The sequence below is a fragment of the Drosophila innubila genome (assembly GCF_004354385.1).
Source record: "Drosophila innubila isolate TH190305 chromosome 3L unlocalized genomic scaffold, UK_Dinn_1.0 0_D_3L, whole genome shotgun sequence".
Lineage (NCBI taxonomy): Eukaryota > Metazoa > Arthropoda > Insecta > Diptera > Drosophilidae > Drosophila > Drosophila innubila.
Window position 1 is genome coordinate 2,464,219 of NW_022995376.1, and position 22,826 is coordinate 2,487,044.

Consider the following 22,826-nt stretch of genomic DNA (forward strand, 5'->3'; position numbering starts at 1 on the left):
TCAACAATTGTGTGTAATGAGACGCATTTGTCAACTGGCCAAGTTTGTTAGCCGACTGTTCTTTTTGGGCCTGGCCAAGAGCATGTCACGTTTCGAGGTCACTTGGCCAACGCGTTATCAGCGCACAAAATATGCCAAAAATAATAGAATAAGTAAATCTTAAATAAACGAGAATTACAATTAAAATATTTCATCAAAAGTGGTATCTTCTTTTTCTGCTACTTCTGCTGCTTTAAGCCATTTGCTGATACACTTGTGTTTATTGAAATTCTTGGCTTATCGACCACTAACAGAAATATCACTTTTCGGGCCACTTTGGCTTTTGAGATGCTGCCAACCACTTGGCCAATTAGTTTGCATTTGGCTTTCAACATGAGCTGCCTGTTTGACCATTTGACGCTGGCTGTTACACATTTCAGCCACAAGGATTGGCATCTGGAATTTTTGGTTAGTGCCACAGCAACAACAACAACAACAACAACAACGTTTACAACTAGAACTGCACCACAGGTGGCTAACTGGCTGCTAACCGTTGACGGTTTTTTTTACATGAATGTGGCCAACCAGTTTGCAATTAAATGTCGCCGTTTAAATGTGCTTTGATTTTGCATAACCATATGTAAAGCCAGCCACCACCAAGTGGTGCACTCTGGTGCCAAACAGCTCAAATTGTTTAAATACCAGCTGAGAAAGTACAGTCCAATCCAAGGAACTAAAGAAAAAGTGTTTAAATGTAGTGAAAAGCATTAAAAAAAGTTGAACTTAAAAGTGAAGTGAAGTTATAAAGAATAATGTGACTTTAACTGTTTGGGAATTATAAAAATTATTAAGAAAGTGTTAACGAAAAAGATATCTCTTAAGTATAATTATTTTTTTTATTTAATAATACTTATTTATTAAAAATTATTTCATTACAATTATATATTAATATTTATTTATTAAGAATTATTAATTCATATGTATATATTTAAATTAAAGGCATTTTTTTATTAAACTAATGGAACGAAAAATCTATTTTTGTAATTTTAAATTGATCCTTAATATTTTTTCGAAAAATATTTACCAAAAAAACAATTAAATAGTTAAAAATAATAAATAAAATAAATGAAAACTAAGAAAAAAAAAAATATATATGCAGAATATTCAGAAAATAATTTAAGATATTAATAAACTGATTAAAATTTTTTAAGAAAATTACGAAGAGTAATTAAATTTGTTATATATTTTTATTTTTAATTCATTTATATGTATTTGCGTATTTATTTATTTATAGACGACTAAAAGCAGAGGCAAAGAAATAATTACCATGTATAAAAATTAAGTTAAAGATTACAAATACAAATAAAATTAAATATAAATAATTATAAATTACATATAAATTATTATTATTGAGTATAATTTATTCATATGTGTTTTTTTGCTTTTTAATAAATAAGAATTTTTTATTTATTTATTTATAAATATTTATTTATTTTTTATTTATTTATAAATATTTATTTATTTTTTATTTATTTATTTATGTTTTATTTATTTTTTTTTTTTATTTATTTATTTTTTTTTTTTTTTTTTTTTTTTTTTTATTTATTTATTTTTTTTTTATTTATTTATTTTTTTTTATTTATTTAAATTTAGTTTTTATATTTATTTATTTATTTTAATTTAATATTAAATATATATTAGTATTGATATTAAGAAGTATATTCACATAGTTTGCTCGTGTTTTTTCAAGCGTGTCACGCTGTAATTAGACGTGTCACGTGCACATCTCTGAGCCACATGCATTGGCCACATTCGCTGCTACCAAGTTGACCAACTTGCTTGACTTGGCCAAGAGCGCTTAAAGTTAAAGTTCAAATAAACGTCGTTGTTCAAGTATTTTTATGATTATTACTTGTCTTAACGCGCTAGCCACTAACGGTTTCACACACACATATATAGATGTATCTGTGTATGATATATGTATGCTTATTATATACATTTGTAGATTTTTTCGGCTGCTGCTTCCTGTTTGGTCTTCTAGCTTATACTATTTTTTTTTTTTGGCTTTTATCAGTTGGTCATCGTCATCATTACGAGCGTGAGCTGCTTCTGGCCAAGATCATGTAGCTGTTTTTGTATCTGTATCTTTAGTTGTTGCTCATGTTGTTTTTTTTTTTTTGTCTAGCTTTGGGTTTGAAGTTGAGAGATTCTTGAGATTTGTTGTTGTTTGCCAGCGGCTTTAGCTTTGCCTCCAGAGTTAACTGTGAATAGGCGTCTCTTGATTTATTCATTTATTCATTCAGCTGCTGTATATTATCTACTATATGTATACAGTATGCATTATGTACATACATACATACATAGTTATGTACATTGTATATGTAATTAATAAAGCTTGTAAGAGACGGCAATTTGTTGTTTGCAAGTTATTGTACACATGTTTCTTGGCTGTGAGACTGTGAGTCTGGCAACTGTACCTATTCATATACCCTGTAATTTTAAAATGCCTTAAAAGGATATGATAAAGACCAGTAAATAGTAGCTAATAAAAGTCAAATCTCTCTAAATTAAAGAAATTTAAAATTCCTATTTTAATTAATTAATTAATTTGTTAAATTTTACTGGTTCACAAATGAAAAAATAAAAGAATTTAAAGTTTAAAATGGAAATAAAATCATAAATTTGAGTTTATATTAAGATTAAAATATATTAATTACACAAAAATATGTATAAAGATGATTGATATTGTATTTAAGTATGATAAATTAACTTAAAACCAACTACAGGGTATCGCATAGTTCAGCAATTATTCTAAACTCTATTTTTATTCAATTTTTTCCATTAGGTATCTGTATTTTGTATCTTGTGTATGGTTTATAATTGGATAAAGGCGCGTTGCTTTTGATGTTGTTGTCGGTTTAGTTATTGTTGTTGTTGTTGTTGTTGTTACTCAACGTAATATCGATATTGGTATCGATTTATGTGCGCACATTGCAAACTTATTTAATCAATAAGAGCAATAATAACAACAACAACAACTTAAGATGTGACACACAAAAGTGGCAACAACATAAAGTGGCGCTGACAGCCAAACGGCAGCCAACAACGGGTTAATGTGCTAATTTTTTGTACGCTACACAATAACAACAAAGCAAAAAAAAGCAACAACAACAACATTTGCATGTGAAAATGGTTAGAAAAGGGGCAACAGACATATATAAAAAGCATTTGATATGGAGCGGGGGCAAATAGAGGTTAAGAGGGAAAAGTACACTGAGAAAAAAATAACATTCTAAAATTGGGTACGACCGTACTTGAATTTCTCACGTTTTCTTCTTAAATTTTAAAGATTGTAAAAATTGATTTTCCGTTTTTTTTTTTGGACTCCAAAAGGTTTTTTTTTTTAAAATTCAAATAAAATTAATCTGATAATGTTGTGTACTTGAAACAATTACAATTATGAATAAGTTGAAAATTTTTGTGCACTTAAATTACTATTTTTCAATATTTTGCAGACTTTAATTAAATAAATAAATTCTTAAAGTATTATATATTAAGATTTTTGGGCTTACGAAAGTCGAAATTGAAATAATATTTGTTTTTTTTTTGTTTTGAAAATGAAAAAAAAAAATTTTGCGGCAAAATGTTTTTGTACACTTTTTAAATACGAAAATCATGATTATTTTTCTCAGTGTAGAAAGAGTTTAAAGAGGCAAGGAGGGGATTTTAACAAGTGGCAAGCCGATATTCACACAATGTTTGCCCACAAGGGCTTCGTCTCTGGTGTCATTTGTTTTTGTTGTCGTTGTTGTTGTCGTTGTTGATGCGGAAAATCGTTACAACAAATTGCCTGAAAATGTGCAAAAAACAACAACAACAACACCAATGTGAAGAAAAAACAAAAGCAGCTTATAAATAACTAAAGAAAGGGGTCAGGAGTTGTACTTTGTTATTGTTGTCGTTGTTGTTATTTTCTCTTGAGGTTTTGCCTCTGAAATCAAAGTAAATTAGTGGAAAATTGTGGAAAATCGTATGGGACAGCTGGGCCAAAATTGTTAGTTTTACATTTTACTTAAGTTTTCTTCTTTTTTTTTTTCAAGTATATGTTGCAAATGTTTGCTATGTGTGTGCTGGTTCATTGAACTTGCCCTGAAAGCAGCAGTAACAACAACAACAACAACAACAACAACAACAACAACAATGAAAGTAAAAATAAAAAAAAATAATGCACTTCATGATGAGTTTGACAGTTTATGGTCAAAACAAAGGCGCCGCCGTTTGTTAAATAAATTGTACAAAAAATGCACTACAGTAATACACACACACACACATGCACAAGCACGCACACTCAGACGGTCACTCAGCGGAGGGCGGTCTGAGAGGGAAGGGGGCGTGGCAGCATTAAAAACACAGCCAATGTCAATTTGCGAGGCACAAGGCAACGACGACCAAGCGACCAAGAGTCATCATTTAAATGTCAACTGGGTGCAGCAGCAACATCAACAATTCATGCAACAACCGCAACAAAACACCATGGGCATATTATCCACTTTTGTGACATTAATTTGTCTTTCACAATTATTCAAATTTAGGAATTTTTAATGCAAACACATTCAAAATTACAACTAACTCAGGTGTGTAAAAAAATCACGTTTTTCTAATAATGCTAGTCATATTCAATGTGAGAAATTTTTAATTACAAGGCGCATAATTAATAAAATTGTTAGCAACATTGTTTTGTGTTCAAAAATAGTTCTAAACAACACTAGAAAAAATAACTTCATAAAAATATGAAATTTTTCGTAGTTATTGCATTATTAATTAATGACTGAAAAACTGTTCAATTGCCCCATAGTGCATTGGGGATAAACCATGCGACACGCTGCAATGCTCAACTTTATTGTTGTTGATAGTTGCATTGCTTATCAGTGGTTGTAGTTGTTGCTCTTGCTGTTGTTCTTGTTGCTGCTTTTCCTCTTGCTGCTGTCGCATTTCTTCATTTTCTTATTTTGCGTTTTACGTCCGCTGCAGATAAAACGCGTGCTGTGGAACTTCCACTCAGAGTCATCCGACAATTCCGTTACAATTCTTTTTGATTTAAACATTTTATATTGAATTTTGTTGTAATCATTTTATTTTTATATAGACAATGCGTCAGCCGAAGAAGCTAAAAAATATATTAATATCAACATTTTGCTCTCAAAACTAAGAATTTAGAATTTATTTTACTCCCCAAATTGATCTTATTCAACTATATATGCCATTATACACCCATATTTTCCCTATATACCTTCTATAAATGCTTCTACTACCTCTATTTTCTTCCCAAATCCATCTTATTCAACTATATACGCCATTATACACCCATATTTTCTCTATATACCTTTTATAAATGCTTCTATTACCTCTATTTACTCCCCAAATCCATCATATTGAACTATATACGCCATTATACACCCATATTTTCCCTATATACCTTCTATAAATGCTTCTTTTACCTCTATTTTCTTCCCAAATCCATCTTATTCAACTATATACGCCATTATACACCCATATTTTCCCTATATACGTCAAGGACATTTAATTCTTAAGGTTAGAAAACACATATTGGCTTTGCGAACATTTCAAATAGATCCAAGTTTCTGTTATAAGAAAAAATTAGGAAGATTTTTAAATTTTATATTTTGTTTTATTGTTTTATTTTGATATTAAACAATTGTTTTTTGGCTAAGTAATTTTATAAACATTCCTTATTTTCTGAGACCTGTGAAAACTTTTATTTGTTTAAATTTATCTGCAGTTTTTCGCTTATGCATATCAAATATTAGTTGGTTTTTCGCTGATAATTCTGTTGTAAGGCATAATTATTGTGGCATGCCTCAAGCTGACAGGCTTAAAAAAAAAAAAAAAAAAAAAACAAAATCCACCCTCTCATTACTCATTATTCATTACTCAGTTGCCTATGGCTTCCAACCACAATGCGAATTGTTGGCTATGTTGTTGTTGTTGTTTGCAATTGGTAAGCAAATCGTTGTCGCTGCACCTGTTACCCAGTTTTTGTTAGACACTGTTAGCCTGGCCGGGTTAGCTGTTAGCCAAAGCTTGGTTAGTCGGTCGCTCAAAACTGGGTCTAAAAACAAAAAAAAAAAAAGAAAATGAAAAACCGAAACAGAAAAACTGAATACTGTAAACTGTTAGCTGAAAACTGTAGACTGAAAACAAAAGCCAAGCAAAAAGGAAGCCAATGTTTCTGGTCGACTGAATCCGTCGACAATTGTAATGTAAAACAGGAACAATATTTTTTTGTATATGCGTAACAGACGCTTAAGGCATTGCAAGAAGTGTGAGTGAGATAGATGTATGTGTATGTTGGTGGTTGTTGTAGCTACTGTCGCTTTCTGCTTCAATTGACACCCTTCAGTTGCAGTTGTTGCAGTTGCAGTTGCATTACATAAAGACAAACATTGACAGAGTGACGACTTGCAGCTCATTTGGCGGCCAACACATTTTTGTTTGTTGTTGCTGTTGTTGCTGTGGATTTCCCCTTCACCTCTTGCACAATATTTGATTTGGCTGTAGCTGTGCTGCTTTGCGGTGTCTCATTCACCTTCTGTGGTTTACCATTCGATTAGATAAGGCCGATTCTCTTCCCTCTCCCCAAGCTGCCATTAGAATTGAATTTATGACAGCCCCCAAGAGCTACAAAAACAACAACAACAAGAACAATCACAATAATTTGCTGCATTTGTGACTTTGTGTTAAAGTATGCATGTTCGATTTATCTAACAGGTGACATTTGAGTTTCTAACATAGAACGTAACGATCATCAATTTTAAAATTAAATTAAAATTATTTGTTGAATTTTATCAACAAATTAAATTGTTGATTTGTACAAAAAACTCTTAAATTTACTAAAAATAATGTATCTGAGTGTTCTTTTTATATTTTTTTTTGTTGCAATGTTCTTTTTGCGATCATCAATTTCCGAGAATAAACCATCATGTAACATTTAAATTTATTTTAAAGCCTTAAGGCCTTCTAATATCTTGGTTATTTCTTTATGCTCTCAAGAGAGCAATTAAGCTTTCATAAACGTTTCACTGGCTGCATTATAAGAAAAAATATTTAGCTTTTATTGCAATTTGTACAAAGATTGTTGATGTTGTGGTAAATGTTTTAAAATATCTCAATGCAGAGTTTTACGTCTCATTTCTGATTAAAAGCTCCCTCCTCAAACGTTTATGCTCTCAAGAGAGCAATTAAGCTTTCATAAACGTTTCACTGGCTGCATTACAATAAAGCGTATTTAGTTTTAATTGCCATTTGTACAGTTTAGGTACACGTAATTCGACTCGGCATTTCCTCAGCTTTTGTGCATTGCACTTTATCTGGTTTCTTGAGCATTGATCAACTGTCACGAATCGAAATACAACAAAATAAATAACAAAACGTAACGAAACGAAACGAATTGAAGCAGACACACGATTAATTTAATGAACTTTGAGCGATTGCGAGTGCTTTAATCAATCGCTCAAATTACAATCTTGACCCAGTGAGACGAACCTCAAATCTTTGAGGTCTCTTTGGAAAATCGTTGGGGGGTAATGGAAACGCCCTTATAAATGGATCTCATGTGCTGTGGATCGATTGGAATGTGGACTCTGTGATGAGGTCGCATCGATAAAATAATTTGATTGCTCACACACAATCGATCGATGACAATCTTCAATCGAATTTAACACTTTTCGTTTTATTTGTGTTTTGTTTTTCCTTTACTTTTTTTTGTTTTGTTTTTCTTGTTGTCGTGTTTCCATTTCTCGCATTTGTTATTGTTATTGCTCTTGGTTTGTTAATTTCTTTATTGGTTTTTATTGTCATTGTTTCTATTTCTATTTGTCTTTCAGTCGTGGAAAGTGTTTAGTTATTGTGGTTGTCATTAGATTCTTATTGTTACATTTACTTGATTGTCTTTAGTATTAAAGGTGATAGGTGTGTGTGTGTGTGAGTGTGTGAGTTTGTGGCAAGTATTAGTGAAAGCGTGTTTTGGGATTGGCTTGGATTAATACTCACCAACTCGATGGATTTGAGGCGTATACAGTTAGTCTAGTAATTATTTTGACATAATTAAAAATTGACAAATTTGATTTTAATTTTTTAAAATAGTTGAACTCAATAAATCTCGTTAATGTTATTATTTTTTACCTATTCTAAAAATCATGAACATACTAAAAAAACGACTTTCAAAATCCAGAATATTGTGTTAAAAAAAAACAATTAAAAAATATAGATTTTTTTTTAAATCCTAAAATTTATTTTTATTATTTTCTCACAACATATAGAATTTTTGATTAAAAATTTTTCTTTTAACAAAAAAAAAAAAAAAAAAAAAAAAAAATTATTTTTTTTTTTTTTTCAAATTAATGTATGAATTTGGTTGATTGTTAAAACAATTATTTGACATACTGTATATGCTTGATGACATTTGTTGCCCCCCTTGTCTTGTCTAACTTTCGCCATGATTTATTGGCCAACTTGTTAGCCAGCTGAAGCATATATATATATATTTTTTTTTTGTCACATTGTGACATTAATCTTGTGACGCTCTTAAGTAAATAAATATTATTTAAATGTTTATCTTTTTGATTACTCGTATCTTCAATATCACATATCTGCGGGAAGGTTATTAACCTACTCATAAACTTGTAGCAACTTTGTTGCCATCTTTCATTCTCTGCTCATTTGGCATCGCGTGCATTCGCTGCCACATGCCACATGCCTCACAGGGGAGTCTCTACAGTGGAGACAAAAAAAATAAGTTTGAATATTTTTTTATTTTTTATTTTATTTTTTTTATAAACTTATAGCATTATTCTGCATATTTTTGCGATTTTTTTTATAGCAAATTAGTTAGCATCGTTTTTTTGTAACAAAACATAAATTTTTCGTTTAATTTTGAATTTCTTTTTGATAAAAAATGAATTACCATAATTATTAATGTATAAAAGGTTAAAATACTTTACTAGATAGGCAGCTATTCTAGCACACTTTCCCACAGTGCACTTTTTGAGGCAGCATGCTATATATATTTTTTTTTAAACCCTTGCCCCAATGCTGTTTGCTCCTTATAAGTTTGATATGTGTTGCCTTTTAAAGTCGAGTCGCGCGAATTATTTGCTCTGCCTGCCTTCCAGCCTGGTCAAGGTTAACAATGCAATGTGACTCGATTCGATTCGATGAGACTGGCGATGCGATGAGACTGGCAAATAACCTCCAGAGTCGTCTGTCAATGTCAACCATAGAAACGAACCAAACTGAACTGAACTCTTGATTGTCAGTCGAGCATAACATGAGCAGCATTTTAATTTTAATCTTGATCAGTCGACAGCTGAACAAAAGACACCACAAGACTCTTATGTAACAGAGTAATGAAAAGAGTTTACAGATTTCATTAAAAATTTGCTATAAATATAAAAAAAATTAATCTTTATTGTTGTCCTTCAATTAATCATAAATAAATACCTTTAGCTGATAATCAATTAATTGTATATTAATGTTTATTGTTATTATTATTAAATTGGGTTTTGCCAGACACTTAAACAGCAGCATTACATTTTTAGAATGAGAGTAATTTAGTGGTAATAAATATGCTTGAATATCTAGAAAAATTAAAGCTTATAAAAAATATTTATAAAAGTCAAAATATATTTCCTACGTTTATGTTTAGAATAATTGTTTAAATAATTGCAAATTGCATAGATATTTTATCCTTTCAATTACTCCAGCAAACTTTATAAATAATAATTTCTTATAAAAAACCTTATCTTGGAATTAAAAATGCCTGCAAAAAATTTACAATCACTTAATATGATAATATGAGTGTGTGGAAATACGATTAAATCAGAGTTGAATGCTTTAAGAGACTTCCCCCAGTTGGTTTTTCTCAATTTTGTGATTATCGCTGTTCTCTGACTCGTAATTTGAATGCAATTTTAATATTGATTTGCCGCTGCTCACCTGGTTATTAGCTGTTTATATAAATCAACAGCGTTAATGGCAACTTTCCTGCCCAGACATAACAACAGACACAATTTAATCAATAAAAAAGAAAAACTGGCACAGCATCTATCAAATTGGAAAAGCAATTTCCCGCTGGCAAAGGATGTTGCGCAAGCGTCAAGACAAATTCGAAATACGTTATAAAAAAAAGCTGCAATTTGGTAACACACTCTTAACCTGGTGCAAGCCAAAGAGTCCCTCGGGCATTATGTAAAACGCGAGCAGTGACAGGCCACCCACATGGCATCCACATGCCGCCCACATGGCATCCACAGTGGCAAACACATTTGCAACTCAATTATCTGTGTGTGTGTGTTTGTGTGTGTGTTGGTCTGTGTGTGTGTGGCAAACGCATTTGCCTGATTAGTTTTTGTTAAGCCACAAAAATGCCACACCCACACTCACACACACTCGCACACACACTTCAACTGAGTGAAAGTTGTGGGACAAAACATTCTACAAATGCCACTTAAAATTGTTTATTATACACTTGCTAAAGGTGCTACAAATTGTTTATAAATTGCGTAACCTATAACCTATTTTCTGACAACATTAAAAAATATGTAAATACTCTTAATCAGATTAAGAATTTGAGCTGATAGTGGTATATGTCTGTTTGTGATCCTTAAACGTCCAAGATTTCACTTTCTAGTCGCGCTTTCGCTCTTCAGAAACTTATTTTAAAATTCAACAAAGTTCTTAATAATTGGTATATTTTACTTATTATTTATTTCACTTGCTATTTATTTCATTTATTATTTATTTCATTTATAATTTATACTATTTCTTATAAGTTCATTTATTTATTTTATTTATTTTTTTTTTTAACAATAATTTAACACATTTTTATGTAATTTAACAATTCATTTTATTTAAATATAAGAGATTTCCATACTCTGACATATTTTCGAAGTTACAAAAATTGGTTTCCATAATTTTATTTCAAATAATTACTGATATATATTATACAATAAATAATTCCATAAAAAATGTATTCAATGTGCAGTTCAAAATTTAATTTGAATGTCAAATATCTAATAAGTTTTCCATTTTTCGGAGTCACTAAAATTTACTGCCATAAATTTATGACAAACTGCAGCAACAAATTTAAATTGCATTTTACACAATAAATTAAAGCCTTTAAAATTTATTGTATTACTTTTTATTCAATTTAAAATTTAATTTTAATAATGTTAAAAAAAATTACACGTTTTCTCAAGATTCTCAACAAATTTGTTGACATTTGAAATTAATATAATGTTGTTTGATATAGCTGCTATAATTGAAAACGATCTAAGGAGTATTTAAGCTTCGGCACTCTGTAGTGAATTATATATTTGTTGTTTATTTTTGCTTAATTAATTGCGTGCACGTTGCCTTCAATATCGAGTGAAAATCGATGCCAAAGTCGATGGCGATATTGCAAAATTTCACTGATTGAAGACATTTAAATTCGCTACACATTAAACATTAAAGACCAACAAAAGAGGGGGAGGAGAATGGCAAAAAAGAAGAGACCCAAATAACGTAAATTGATGGCCCAAATAGTTTTTTTTCTTCTTTTTTTTTTAAAGGTAGTTGGTTCGTGATAGCAACGTATTAACTGTTATTTTAGTCAAGTTTATTATGTAATTGTTGTTAATTTTTGTGAGGCTTATGCAAATTTGCATGTTTGGAGATTTTTGTCTACGAGTTTGTTTTTTTTCTCTTTCTATTTTTTCTTAACTGCTTTGAATTCAGTTTGTTGATGCGTTATTTTTGTTGTCATTTTGTGGGCGTGATTGGCACAACGGCAACGTCTTTTGATGTTACGTATTTTGTTTCTTTTTTGATTTTAAGTATATTATGTATTTTTACATTTGTATTTATTTTTTGTCTTTTTTCTGTTGCGTGCAAAATGTATATGTATAAATAAAAGTGGAGCGCAGTTTTGTTTGTTTTGTCTATTGACAATAAATTTATTGCAAATTGGCATAGCATAACTTAAACATTATGTCACACGGCAATTTGTGTTGAGGAAGTTGCACAGTCTCCGCTAAAACCAACAACAACGACTTCCATATTTGTGACTACACTTAATGACAAATGTTTAGCATCAAATCAAATGTAAATCGATTGCAGTAGCTCAGCTAATGAGAGGCCCAGTTTCAGTTTAAATCTGTTTAAGGAATTTGAATCGTTTATATATTTCCACTCATCAAACCAGAGAAGCAAAAACATATATCGTAGATACATTTATATCTCATTTTTGTATATATAATTCAATTGAATTTTATTTCGTTGCGTATACGCCACGTTGGCTGACGCAGCTGCTGCCTAATGCTCTAATTAAATACGAAATTCGATTAATTTCAAGAGATTTGCTGCTCAGATACAAAATCAAGATACAGATACACACATGTGCAAATGTTGAGATACACAGATACTTGGAACACGCAATTCAATGCGCTCAATGTCAAGTTTGAAAAATTTCTTTTACTTGTTTTTGCGTCTCACAAAAAACGAAAAAATAAATCAGCTCTTAATCCGTTTCATGTGTCGTCTTATTTGCATTCACATTTTTACAAATATAATTAAAATTATTTTTCTATTTGCAGGATCAGTACGATAATCTGTCAATACACACAAACAGAGGCATTGAAGTGCTCGATAAATATGCCAATTTCTTACGCGATCGAGTGGCCATAGAAACCGAATATGCCGGTAAATTGAGGTAAGTTTTTAAAAGATTTTATAAGCGAATTAATAATAGAAACAAGTTTGCATTTAAATCTTATAATGAAGACTTTAATTTGCACTTAAAATATAATCAACATTCACTTGCGTTCCATGCTTTTATAGCGGCTAAAAATAATTGTATTTCAAATTTTTTCATTCATCCAAATAATAATTTTTCGGGTTTAATTTTTTTTTGATTTTTAAAATAATTTTAAAGAATTCTTGATATTAAACTTTATCTATAAATGATATGTAAAAGACTTGTTTAACGTATTCAGGCTATTAAAAAATATCTATAATTAAAACAATGCAATTTAAACACTTTCAGTCTCAGTCTCAACTCTGCACTTTATTTGCAGCTTTATTATTAAAAATATTTGGTGAATTATAAAAGCTTTTAAAGCCTCCAAAATATGTGTAAACCATTTGGCGCCACTTAATGCCTATATATGTACGACAATTAAATGGATTTTTTTGTTTGTAAAAAGTTGTATTATTATTTTTTTTAACGCGATTGCATCGATTGGTGTCACAGGCCGCGCCCGTTAAAGCGGCCACAGAAATAGCAACAAATAATTCCTTACAAGCCACAAGACATATTAAACTGAATGCAAGTGCAATGCTCATTAATGTTAAATCTTTTTTTTATATACTTATACCATATACAGATATGTATAGTTAAAACAATAATAATAAGCACAAGGTCAGCCAGTTGTGGAGATTGGCCAATTCCTGGGCAGTAAAATCAATTTATGTAGAGACTCGGAGATTAGAGAGAGAGAGAGAGGAAATATAACTTGTGGCAAGCTCATAAAAAATATATATATTTATGCTTATTTTATACAGAGTCGCACTTCAATTGTTGCCTTTTAGAAGCGACGGTTGGGGTCACTTGGCGAGAATGAGTAGAGCCGCACCTCTGTGGGGAAAGGAGTGGAGAGTGGATACCCACCCTATTAAAATACCCATGTCTCTGTCCACTCGCTGGCTAAATTGCTTAATGGAATGACAACTGAATAAACAAGAGCCCACCGCGACCTGCCCCACGCAACTGACACGCGACTCTGCCCCAAGAATGAGGGAAAAATTGATGGGAAAGAGTAGAGGAAGAGACAAAGCATACTCGTCGTAATTCTACCCATTTCATATGATTGAGCTTGGATTACACGACTGACAAACTGACAGACTCTGGGCGTCATAATTGTTTAATTTACTTCATGATTATATTGCTGCTGTCGCTTTGCCCAAGGTGTTTCAGCATTTGGCAACACGAAGCATCGTTAGGCGACATACCCTATAAATAAAATGGGCTTGGAAGGGGTATGTGATAAACAAAAAGAGTAGCTTTTATTATTTAAAAAAAATTCAAATTTTTAATCTATATGTATAAAGTTGTTTGTCCAACGGACTGACTGATTCAGCATTGTACAGGCCAAAGGGTTTGATAAATTCATCGGGAGATAGGGCGTCGTTTTGCCAATTTCGCCCTGCAAGTGCGTTAATTTAAAGGTTAAAGTTCCCATGTATTTTCGGTTCACAAGTGTTCGTAGTCTAGTAGATCAGTGTAGATTAGAAAATCCAACTGTGCGAGTGCTTGTGCGCCTCTCTGTCGCCACTTGCCCGAATATAACGTATGAAGCACAAATAAACAACTTCATTTATTTTTAAAATATATTTCTAATTACAATCTGTATTTTTCAAGAGTACACACTTTTATTTGGATTATAAGCTTCATACTTTATATAGAAAATATTTTAAAAATTGTTGAAGCAAACAAGAAGTTAGAAAAGAAAGTAATATTATGATAGGTATCTTTTATTCGAGCACACTTGTTTGTTTACTTTTTGACACTTCTTGTTTTCTTCATGGAAATTTTTTTTGTATTTCTTAACGTGGTGGCGTCAGTTCCCACAATTTGAGTCGAGAGTTGGTTTGATGACTGAACTGACTGAATGACTGACTAACTGACTAACTGACTGACTGACTGACTGAACTGAACTGGGTTGAACTGTGGCCTCTGCCTGAAGCTACTGTTGTGGGCTTGGGAGTACCCGTAATGACATTATCATTGCGGGAAATTGAGTTGGCGTCTTCCCAGGCTTCTTCCCAACTAGACCACAACTAGCGGCCACATGAAATGGAAAACTCAAAACTCTCTGTATTAAATACGAGTACACAACCCAGTGAAATCTGTAGACTGTAGACTGAAGACCGTAGACTGTAGACTGAAGACTGAAGACTGCTTTGCGTGTCTCGCAATGCCAAAATGAAAAGTCTCGTGTTAATGCAAATACTTTAACTTGTTGTTGTTGTTACTATTGCTTTGTATGCATAAACAAAATTTCACTAATGCCATGTTATTTTTTCTTCTTCTTGATTTTCTTTTTACAGGCGCTTAGTGAAAAATTATCAGCCCAAAAAGAAGGAGGAGGAAGACAATGAGTAAGCACAAAAATAATAAATATATAGTTACGAGCATAATAATCATATAATAAGAGTAACGAGAGAGTTGCTAATTACAGCTGCTGTACTGTGTGTTACCCTGTATTTAAGGTTGTATGTAATTACAACCAGATGAAAGTGACAGCCAAGAAATAAATCCAAAAAAAGAATTTTCGTGAAAAAAAGAAAAAAATTTCGTGAAAACAGAGAGTTTTGAATTTTAAACATCTGTCTATTTTTAATTTATTTTATTTATTTATTAATATTATTTGTTTTATTTATTATATTTTTCTTATTTATTTTTTTAAATTTATTTTATTTTTTATTTATTCTATTTTTATTTATTTTTTTTTATTTTTTTTTTGTTTCTACTATTTTTTATTTTTTAAGCTTTTACTTGGAGAATTTAAGTCGAAAAGTTACTTAAAATATATTTATACGAATATTCTGGATTTTAGCTTAATTTTTTAAATTATGAAATATAAAATACTCTTTCACAATTTTATACAGGGTATTATCAAGTTTTCGTATGCCTTTTTCTTTGCTTTAACACGATTGCTCAAAATTTTGTTAAATCTTTTGGAAAATTACCTTTAATTTTGTGCGATTTTGTATGTTTGGCCAATTTGTTAGCAAAGTGTTAAATGAATGCTCATATGACAAGACTATAGGGTATATACGAGTTTACTTAGGCGTACGATGTGATATGAAATATGTGACTGTAGCAACTCGCACTTTATTGAAGTGCGTATCATACTTATGTGTGGTCTGAGAATTTTTGCGGCCTGGCACTCAGTTTTAATTACATGCGAGAGGCAACGCTCCATTCTTCTTGTTCTTAAATGGAGGCCTGACATCATGGCCTCCAAATAGCAAATAACAAATAGCAAATAAGAAATAACAAATGGCAAAATGCGGCGCAAATTTGTTGGCATTTTGTAAGAGTCGTAAAATAACTATGAAGCCATTGAGCCTCAATGGTTTCAACTAGAGATGGGTATCGAAATAGGGGTATAGATATTTTATTGTGATATAAGGTATTAAATGTAATTTTTTTTTTTTAATTTTTTATCTTTGCTTAAATTATTTTATTCTATTTATTTATTTAATTTTATTTAAATTATGTATTTTTTTTTTAAATTATTTATTACTCAAATTATTAAAAATTCATATAATTTTAAAAAACATATAAGCGAATTTTTATGTTATTACAGTTTATATAATAAAAATGTTCCATTTATTAAAAGGTTTGTTAAATTTAGGTTTTAGATATCAATCTTGGCGAAAATTATCGCCTAAATTTTACACTGATAAAACGATCAGTTTTTAAAGTCTAATTTTTGTAATTTTGTTGAAAATGAAAAATGGAAATGGAAAAAAAGATGATTTCTCCATTTTAAAAAACTATTCATGATATTTTTTTTTAAAAGAAAGGTTACAAAATTAAGATTTTTGTCACAAAAATAAGCATGCGTCAATTATATTAAATACCATATTTTTTTTCTTTAACGATATTAATATCGATATACATTATTTCCTCAATACCCATCACTAGTTTCTCAATTGGCAACTTGAAGAGTTGGTAATGAAATGACAGCCAGGCAGTCAGCGAGTTCAATATGTTTGCCTTATACAGTTGTAAAAACTATAAATTTATTCATGATTGCCTGACTAACTGACTGACTGACTGACAAAGTGACTCTGACTGTGACTCTGACTGTGGCGTGGGCGTCGTGTCTTGAAGCGCGTGTCCAAGTCGAATGAAGCTATTCGAGGGACAGGGACAGGGACAGGGACAGGGACAGACTTTGTCAGGCGCTAAAAGGCGTGGGTCGTTTTGTAAACTGTAAAGCCGTTAACTGATTGACTTGGCTTTGACTTGATTTCTGACTTTGACTTGGCTATTTACAGATTTACATCGAGGCAAGCCTTCCGCAATCTGCTCAAGGAGGTGGGCGATTTGGCGGGACAGCGTGAGGTTGTGTCCGAAACCCTGCAAGTACAGATAATACAGGGTGTCGCGTTGCTATCAAAAACACTGCGTGAGGATCGTAAGGTAAGTTGACATTTAAATAAATTACTCGATCTTTCAAAAAAATTGTTTACAGTATAAAAAATATTAAATTAATTTAATTGTTGTAAATTTGAAAATTATAATAGTTAGTGCGATTTTTTCTGACTCCTAAAATATGTCCGAAAAATTTAATATTTGTATGATCATTTTTGTGTGCATTTTTTTAATTTTTCCTCTTAGAAATGCCTCAACGATGGCACCATGTTGCAACAGACCCTCAGCGCACAGTTATCATCGTTAGAGCGCGCCAAGCGCAACTATGACAAGGCCTATCGGGACTCCGAAAAGGCCGTGGAGAATCACAAGAAAGCCGACATGGATTTCAATCTAAGTCGTGCCGAAGTCGAGCGTTACAAGAACATAATGACATCGAAAATCCAACAATCGGACGATGCCAAGAACGAGTACGCCAATCAACTGCAGAAGACAAACAATTTGCAGCAACAGCACTATGGTATTCTTCTGCCCGCCGTCTTCAATCGCTTGCAGGAGCTGGACGAGAAGCGTACACGTGGCATCCGTGAGTTCATCATTGGCGCCGCGAATGTGGAGTCCTCGGTGGCGCCGATCATTGCACGTTGCATGGAGGGCATTGTAAAGGCCGGAGAATCCATCAATGAACAGGAAGACTCGTTAAAAGTGATCGAAAGGTAAGTTAATTTCGATAAGTCGTCTTATTGCACTATTATATTCTCTCAGCTATGTTGTGGAAAAATTTCATCCTCCTCGGTCTTATTGTTTGGGCTGCACGTAGATCAGTCAGTCCGTCAGGTCAAACAGTTTTATATGAAAAGTTTACAAATGATTAGCAAAATTAATTAGAATAATAAAGAAAATTGTAAAGTAATAATTAAATTTTAAATTTGACTTAACTCTTAGTACAACTTTTAATTTAAAAATAAAAACCATGAGCTACTTTTGTAACTATTTTTTTTTTTTTTTTTTTTTTTTTTTTTTTTGAATTATTGCATTTAAAATTTTGTACAAAGTAACAAAGTTTCTTCGAGGTGTGAAATATAGTTAAACTTTGTTTTTATAATATAACTAAATTTTCTTATTAGTAAATATAATGTTATTTTCATTTTTTAATTGTTTTTTAACTTATAACTCTTATTTATAAAATGGTTGGGACTAAAGTATCTTTTTTGCTGTTGTTGTTGCTGCATTCCAGATACCAATCGGGCTTCACACCACCGGCGGACATACCATTTGAGGATCTATCCAAGATGGATTCATCGATTACACCGCAATCGACCTACAGCAATGTCACCTACAATCACATGACCATGAAGGGCACGATCAGCGGTCCCAAGTTTAAAAAACCACGCGGTGGCATTTTGAACAGCATCTTTGGCAGTAACAAGGTAAGAGAATCCGTTGACAATTCGCGGTTCTGGTTTACAATAAAAAAAAAACAACAACTTAGCTGCAAGTTATTTTTTTTTTTTTTTTACTACTTTGAAGTGGTTTTCCTGGTCCTCGCTGTCTATTCTATCCTATCATTGCCTGGCACTTTTGAGCTCTCTCTCACTCTCTATCTCTCTCTCTCACTCACTCTCTTTGTTTGTTGGTGTGAGAGAGTCAATCCGTCAATCAATCAATCAGTCAGTCAGTCGCCTTTTGTGTTTGGTTGCTTCTTGTTTAGTTTTAAGTTAATTATTAAGTCGTTGGCATTCTCCTTCGTCTTCTTCTTGTTCTTATAGTTTTACTCATGCCGTCTCTATCTCTCTTTCTCTTTTATATTTTCTGTTTCTTCATTTATCGATAAATCGTTATGCCATTTGTCTTTTATTTATTGTACGAAACTAACGGACGTTGTTACCAACTTTGCTGTAAGTACCAAGTGTCAACTCGGCTCACATCTCAGCTCCGTTATCGTTTCGTATCGTATCGTATCGCCTCGTATATCGTATCGTCTCGTATCGTGTTCTTCTCTCATGTCTCCTCAAATATGTTAAATAAAACTGATAAACTGATTGTTTCAGTCTTTTCATAAACCATTAACTCTATCTCTACTCTACTTATAACTGGGAATAGTGATTATAATTGGTTTTAATTAAATTATTTCACCTTGTCGAATTTTTCTGAACTACACAAATATTTTATTTAGTTAGTTAATTAATTCAACTATCACTAAATAAATTAAAAAATTTATTTAAATTTAATTTTTATTATTTTTCAAATTAATTAAAATGTAGCTGATTTTTTTATATTAAAATCTATAAATATTTAACAAAAAAAACCCACTAAATATTTCGTTGATATTTTCTTCTCCACTAAATATTTAGTTGTAATTTTAAATTTCAGTTAATATTTAATTGAAATGGTAAACTCCATTAAATAATTATTTTTGAGGTTTTTTATACACATTTCAATTGAATTAAAAATAGTGAAGATAAAATTTTATTTAATTTCATAAAAATTAAGTGATAGTTGAAAACTGTAACTATTTAAATAAAATATTTGCTTAATACAAAAAAAAAATATATTTTTTTTTTTTCTTAAAAATAAAATCACTATTCCCAGTTTCGACTCGTACTTACAAACATAACATATTCTGTAAAAGAAAACTCCATTTTGCTTGTTGACGCTTTTTCACTCGCTTCTCATTGGCATCACAAAATCAATTAATAATTGTGTTTAATTCTTGAATTCTTTTATTCTGCATATATATACATATATTTGTTGCTGTCACACACACATGAAATTCTAACACAATTGCTTTTACTTACAACAAAACACACACATACACTTAACATGCGGATAAAAACAAAACAAAACCACAACATGTGATACGTTATCAATAAAAATATAAAACTGTATAAATAATATAAATGATTAACTCAATTCGCTGCCAATAGCAACGGCAGATAATTGAAGCCTGTATCACAATGAAGGTATGATGTATATGATATTCAAACAGCTCAACTAACTAACTGCTCCTAACACCATTGTACTAATATTAATAAGCTATCGCTATCCGACATCTAACTACTAATCACAACTGCTAAATTTAATCGACACTAGCATAAGCATATCTAACTATTTCTATCGACTTCTGTTCACATTGAGTCACATTTCACTCACGATTCCTCAACTAATAAAAAACTATGATAAAAAACATATCATTAACTACTCAACAACTTAGTTAATTAATTAGTTAGTTAGCAACAAGCCAAAGCAGCACACTCACACACAACGCAAAAACAATGTTAATTATTTATTAAATTTATAAGCATGTTATCTTTTATATTTTTAACAAATTTTCCATGCAGTTTTTCAATTTGTTTATAATTTATTTATTATGTGTTTAGGTTCAGTTTGTCTATTTGTTGTGAATGTGTTTGTTAAAGCGTTTGTTGTTCCGCCTTGTATAGTACATACTCATTGCACATAGTTTCCATATAAAATTATCTCTCTTTTAATAATCTCAACTAATTATAATTTCTAAAAAATCTCCATAGAATTCCCTCACTGCGGACGGACAAAAGGAGGATTATAGTGATCTGCCACCGAATCAGCAGCGTAAAAAATTGCAGGCCAAAATTGCAGAATTGCAACATAAAGTCGAACAGGAAACAAATACGCGAGATGGTTTAATGAAGATGAAAATTGTCTATGAGGCGAACTCATCGCTGGGCAATCCAATGACCGTTGAGGGTCAACTTAACGAATCCGAACATGAATTGGAAAAACTGAAAAATGATTTGAAAAAATATCAAGGCTTCTTGGACAAAGCCAATCAACTGCATGTGGTCAACAATAGTCCGCAATCGAATCGCAATCAACTGCAAAACGGACACCGAACATCAAGGTGAGAAATACTATCTTTAATAGGCATATTCTACAAATCTTTAAAACCAAAAGAAACTTTCGTTACTTGTTAAAAGATTTATTCTGTGTATTGTTAAAATTTTATTTCATTCATTTCTATTTTAAATTGAATAAATACACGTTAATCACTTTTTAAATGATGGAAAGTTATGGTAGTCGATTTTTGTGACTCCGAAAAAAAAATCTCGGTTCTCTCTCTGTAATTTAGACTGTTAAAAAATGTCAAATAATAAATTTTATGCAAATTTGATGATTATATAAAGCATATCATTAATTAACAGTTTTCTTAAAATTTTAATTAAATTTTAGACAGTCGATTATTGTGACTCCGAAAATGAAATCTCTATGCTCACTCAATTTTAAATTGCATAAAATGTCATTAAATCATTTTTATATGCATTTTTTTGTTGTATAAATTATAACATTAATAATTAAATTTGCCGAAATTTAATATAAATTCATGGCAGACTATTTTTGTGACTCCGAAAATGTGTATTAAAAATTATTGACTTTTAATTGAAGTTGAATTTAAAATTTGTATAAAAAAAATAAAATAAATTAATTTTTCTAAACATATGCTACCAATCAATAATATATTTTTTACTCCGAAAATGTGTCCGAAAGGTCAAATCTTTGACATTTCAGCAACACAGATATTTCTTTTGGTTCTCTGGAGATTTGTGGAATATACCTTTATGTAACTGAACTGTTTATTAACTTAATTTTGTTTTTTAAATAGACATTCCAATGGCAGCGCCAGCGCTGATGATCATAATGATGCCGATGATCAGCCCGATGATGCTGGCAGCTTAAGCAGGTCAGATTCTGAGGATAATGTGGCGCAAATACAAAATGGGCATAATAATAACAATAACGGGTACACTCATAAGTCTACGTTCAATGTTTATATATCAACAACAAAATACACACACACACACACACACAGACACAAACACATCTACACACACACAGATCTACACAAATACACGTTCACATAACATTATTTGTCTATCGTATTGCGCTTATGATTTGGCTCGTTTTACTCATTTTGTATAATTTCCTTTAACCTCTCTTTATCATTGTACATTGTTTCTCATGTTTGTTGGCATTTTTGCGGTGTTGGTTCTTGATTTTATTTATTTTCTTTCGTTATGCACATCAGCGAAATTCTTAATTAAATAAGTGAAGCCCAGAAAAAAGTCCACAATATGCCAAAGAAACAAAATTTTTAAATTTATATAAATAATTTTTTTTTATAAAAAATTTAACATTTATTTATAATATTTTGTTGATTGCTTTACACCATACAAAAAAACACTTAATTAATGTTCAAATTGCAACTTTTTTCAAATATTTCGTTTCATTTTGCCTTTTCCATGGTGAAATCCAGCAGTTCGGCAAGTCCCGAAAGCGGTCTAGGTACCTCGCATACCTCACTGCCTGGTTCCGGACAGGGTAGCGCCAACGAGAATGCAATTGGCGAGGAAGCGTGCTATGAAACGGAGGTGGAACTGTTGCCAGCCCTGGGCACATGTCGTGCACTGTATCCCTTCGAAGGTAAGTAGACACATGTTTTTAGAGAGGTCTACTCAGCTCAAAAATACAAAAATTCATTTTAAATAGACAACACAAAAATGACTAAACAGTAACAGTATAATTCCAAAGGAAACTCTATTATTAAAATCGAGCCCTGGATTCAGAGTTTACTTTTTTTTAACGAAAC

General features: G+C 31.2%; 1 protein-coding gene across 1 annotated transcript in view; it reads left to right on the forward strand.

Annotated features, from left to right (window-relative positions):
• Positions 1–22,826, forward strand: part of LOC117788815 (formin-binding protein 1-like) — a 50,700-nt gene that overhangs the window by 24,735 nt on the left and 3,139 nt on the right. The window contains exons 3-10 of the mRNA XM_034627687.1: positions 12,633–12,748; positions 15,145–15,195; positions 17,107–17,251; positions 17,450–17,919; positions 18,441–18,633; positions 20,734–21,083; positions 21,843–21,980; positions 22,494–22,660. Coding sequence (XP_034483578.1) covers positions 12,633–12,748; positions 15,145–15,195; positions 17,107–17,251; positions 17,450–17,919; positions 18,441–18,633; positions 20,734–21,083; positions 21,843–21,980; positions 22,494–22,660 — 1,630 coding nt within the window. The remainder of the gene's footprint in view (positions 1–12,632; positions 12,749–15,144; positions 15,196–17,106; positions 17,252–17,449; positions 17,920–18,440; positions 18,634–20,733; positions 21,084–21,842; positions 21,981–22,493; positions 22,661–22,826) is intronic.